Source organism: Aquarana catesbeiana, linkage group LG10, assembly GCF_042186555.1.
Source record: "Aquarana catesbeiana isolate 2022-GZ linkage group LG10, ASM4218655v1, whole genome shotgun sequence".
NCBI classification, from domain to species: domain Eukaryota; kingdom Metazoa; phylum Chordata; class Amphibia; order Anura; family Ranidae; genus Aquarana; species Aquarana catesbeiana.
Window position 1 is genome coordinate 242,826,469 of NC_133333.1, and position 4,190 is coordinate 242,830,658.

The 4,190-nt window shown below is 43.5% G+C and overlaps 1 protein-coding gene and 1 long non-coding RNA gene across 2 annotated transcripts in view; one reads left to right on the plus strand and one right to left on the minus strand.

The window, feature by feature from the left end:
- The window catches only part of LOC141111341 (uncharacterized), a 367,423-nt gene that overhangs the window by 289,709 nt on the left and 73,524 nt on the right, over window positions 1-4,190 (minus strand). The window lies entirely within an intron of this gene.
- The window catches only part of LOC141111455 (uncharacterized), a 17,497-nt gene continuing 13,346 nt past the window's right edge, over window positions 40-4,190 (plus strand). The window contains exon 1 of the mRNA XM_073603750.1: window positions 40-156. Within this exon, the coding sequence (XP_073459851.1) occupies window positions 40-156 (117 nt within the window). The remainder of the gene's footprint in view (window positions 157-4,190) is intronic.

A 4,190-nucleotide genomic window follows, 5' to 3' on the forward strand; every position in this document is an offset into this window, starting at 1 on the left:
TTCTGCTTGATTTGCATATAATTTCTAAATAAAGTTTTGATGTTATTAGAGGTCTCCAACCTCCTGCACAATCTTTGCTTGGTTGTATCTGCTGAATGTTTTCGAATGCCTCAGCCGTACCTGAGTTGCCTTGTTCCTATTCCTATATGTATTGCTGTAAACTGAGTTTGTAGGCCCAGAAAGAAAAACAAATGCAAAGCAGTCTCTGAATGGCACCCCTGCCGAGCGGTCAACCTACCATGTTCAGAATGCAGCAGGGAAGCCACTCAGCACGGAACACAGTGGAGATCAATGGAGTAGTGATGTCTACTTCTGAAACAAGATTCCGCTGTGGATTTCTTTTCAGAGGCATATGACAGGCAGCTTAGGGGGGACATATCACCTCCTAGAAGATGCTTGTTTTAACCCCTAAAAAGCCACTGTGTCGCAACTACATACTTTACACTTGGCTGAAAGGCAGCTGTGGCATGCCCCTATGCACCTGAATAGGTTGCATTTGGTGGCAATACTATCTTCCGAACACAACCTGTGGTACATATTTTGCCACACAGCGACCGCACCAGTGTGTAGTAAGACGGCCGGTGTTCATGTTAACTTATGGCTGGGCAGAGGAGGGTGCAGTAAAATCATGGCTCAATCGCCTATTTTTACTGTCCCTGTGTAAAGGAGGGTGGCAACAGGCAGACTACTATGAATGGGAACCTTTTTATATCAAAGTCGTCCCTTGCACAGACTTACTTTGTAAAGAAAAAAAAAAATGGTGTCATTGCAGGAGAAAGGCTTTGCATCCACCCCATCCTGTTCAACCAGGGTTCATGCACAGAAATACTCCAAAGAACACAACATAAGCAACCCTCATTGCTATTATCCGGTTCATTCGCCATGGTACACTGACCTTTGTGCATGCAAAGATTCACAAGGATCCCAATGTTCCACGCAACATATTGTGCTGCGCCTCTGTTAACATTCTTTCCGAATATGAACTTACAACTTTAAGATTAAACTGTTCAATATAAAATTACTGAAACAGATTAAAAAAAAAAAAAATATATATATATATATATATATATATATATATATATATATATATATATATATATATATATCTATCTATCTTCACAAGGTTGTCACACACTGTTGCTGGTATGTTGGCCCATTCCTCCATGCAAATCTCCTCTAGAGCAGTGATGTTTTGGGGCTGTCGCTGGGCAACACGGACTTTCAACTCCCTCCAAAGGTTTTCTATGGGGTTGAGATCTGGAAACTGGCTAGGCCACTCCAGGACCTTGAAATGCTTCTTACAAAGCCACTCCTTCATTGCCCGGGCGGTGTGTTTGGGATCATTGTCATGCTGAAAGACCCAGCCACGTTTCATCTTCAAGGCCCTTGCTGATGAGAGGAGGTTTGCACTCAAAATCTCAGGATACATGGCCCCATTCATTCTTTCATGTACACGGATCAGTCGTCCTGTTCCCTTTGCAGAGAAACAGCCCCAAAGCATGATGTTGCCACCCCCATGCTTCACAGTAGGTATGGTGTTCTTTGGTTGCTCAGTTGTGTTTCTACCAAAAACAGTTCTACTTTGGTTTCATCTGACCATATGACATTCTCCAATCCTCTTCTGGATCATCCAAATGCTCTCTAGCAAACCTCAGACGGACCCAGACATGTACTGGCTTAAGCAGGGGGACACGTCTGGCACTGCAGGATCTGAGTCCCTGGCGGGGTAGTGTGTTACTGATGGTAGCCTTTGTTACGTTGGTCCTAGGTCTCTGCAGGTCATTCACTAGGTCCCCCCGTGTGGTTCTGGGATTTTTGCTCACCGTTCTTGTGATCATTTTGACCCCACGGGGTGAGATCTTGCGTGGAACCCCAGATCGAGGGAGATTATCAGTGGTCTTGTATGTCTTCCATTTTCTAATTATTGCTCCCACAGTGGATTTCTTCACACCAAGCTGCTTTCCTATTGCAGATTCAGTCTTCCCAGCCTGGTGCAGGTCTACAATTTTGTTTCTGGTGTCCTTCGACAGCTCTTTGGTCTTCACCATAGTGGAGTTTGGAGTGTGACTGTTTGACGTTGTGGACAGGTGTCTTTTATTGGTGGCTGACTAAATACTTTTTTGCCCCACTGTATGTGAAAAGCGTGGGGGGGCATTTGTATAGCTCCCCCCTAAGTCAATACTTTGTAGAACCACCTTTCACTGCAATTACAGCTGCAACTCTTTTTGGGGATGTCTCTACCAGCTTTGCACATCTAGGAGAGTGACATTTTTGCTCATTCTTCTTTGCAAAACAGCTCAAGTTCTGTCAGATTGGATGGAAAGCGTCTGTGAACAGCAATTTTCAAGTCTTGCCACATATTCTCAATTGGATTTAGGTCTGGACTTTGACTGGGTCATTCTAACACATGAATATGCTTTGAGCTAAACCATTCCACTGTAGCTCTGGTTGTATGTTTGGGGTCGTTGTCCTGCTGGAAAGTGAACCTCCGCCCCAGTCTCAAGTCTTTTGAAGACTCTAACAGGTTTTCTTCTAAAATTGCCCTGTATTTGGCTCCATCCATCTTCTCATCAACTCCGACCAGCTTCCCTGTCCCTGCTGAAGAAAAGCATCTCCACAACATGATGCTGCCACCACCATGTTTCACGGTGGGGATGGTGTGTTCAGGGTGATGTGCAGTGTTAGTTTTCCGCCACACATAGCATTTTGCTTTTAGGCCAAAAATTTCAATTTTGGTCTCATCTGACCAGAGCACCTTCTTCCACATATTTGCTGTGTCCCCCACATGGCTTCTCACAAACTGCAATTGGGACTTCTCATGGCTTTCTTTCAACAATGTCTTTCTTCTTGCCACTCTTCCATAAAGTCCAGATTTGTGGAGATCACGACTAATAGTTGTCCTGTGGACAGATTCTCCCACCTGAGCTGTGGATCTCTGCAGCTCCTCCAGAGTTACCATGGAACTCTTGGCTCTTCTCTGATGAATGTTCTCCTTGCCCGGCCGGTCAGTTTAGGTGGACGGCCATGTCTTGGTAGGTTTGCAGTTGTGCCATACTCTTTCCATTTTCCAATGCTGGATTGTACAGAGCTCCGTGAGATGTTCAAAGCTTGGGATATTTTTTATAACCTAACCCTGGCTTTAAATGTCTCCACAACTTTATCCCTGACAAAATGTGGAAAATGTTAAGGGGTAGGAATACTTTTTCAAGGAACTGTAATATAGTAACCATATGGGTCTTGAGAGAAAAAAAGCACCCACATTGCCTCATCCATAGATAATTACAGAAATACAAAAAAAAGGGGGGGGTCCCAAAAGGTGACCCAGGGTCGGACTTTAAAGGCACAGTAAACATTTGGGATTCGTTGGTTGCAAGAAAAGAAGAAAAACAGGCCTATCTTGAAGGAGCATTTCGCTCTTTCCCAGGAGATTATTTTGATACTCCCATAACATCAACTCTTTGAATGACAATAATATGGCCTTGAGCGTTATCAAGCATCTTGCTTGGGTGTAGCTGAGTCTCCATATTGATTACTCTGGATTGAAGGACTATCTCCACTCATACTTTGACAACTCTTCCGCTTCCTGCTCTCCATCCAATATCTTATCCCCTGTCTGAGGTTACTACATTAGGATATTTGTCTTTATGAGCCATCGGCTCCTATGAACCCTCGTGCTGCGAATTGCTCTTGTTGTGAGCCAACCCTTTCTTTATTGAAAACTATTCTTTAACCACTTGTTGAACAAGGCTGACTCTACTGCAAGATAGTGAGACCCGTTTTTCTTCTTTTCTTGCAACCAATGAATCACGAATGTGTCCTGACGAAGCTTAGCGGCGAAATGCGTTGACAAACTAGGGCTCACATCATATATCATGTATTTCTATGTATATGGTTTTTAAATCTTTTTCTATGTCCCTTTTCATACCATGTATATATCTATGTCTCAATAAATATTACTATTTTTTCATATCCCTATTGTTTACTGTGCCTTTAAAGTCCGACCCTGGGTCACCTTTTGCGACCCCCCTTTTTTTGTATTTCTATCCATAGGGGTCATTCACATGGGTGCTTAGCCTCGTAAAAGCATAAAGACCTGCATGTTTAACTTTCTGTAGCAGAGCAGAGCTCAGGCAACAGTTATAAGTGAATGAATAAGTATTAGCTGTACGGACTCATTTGCACAGCTGAGT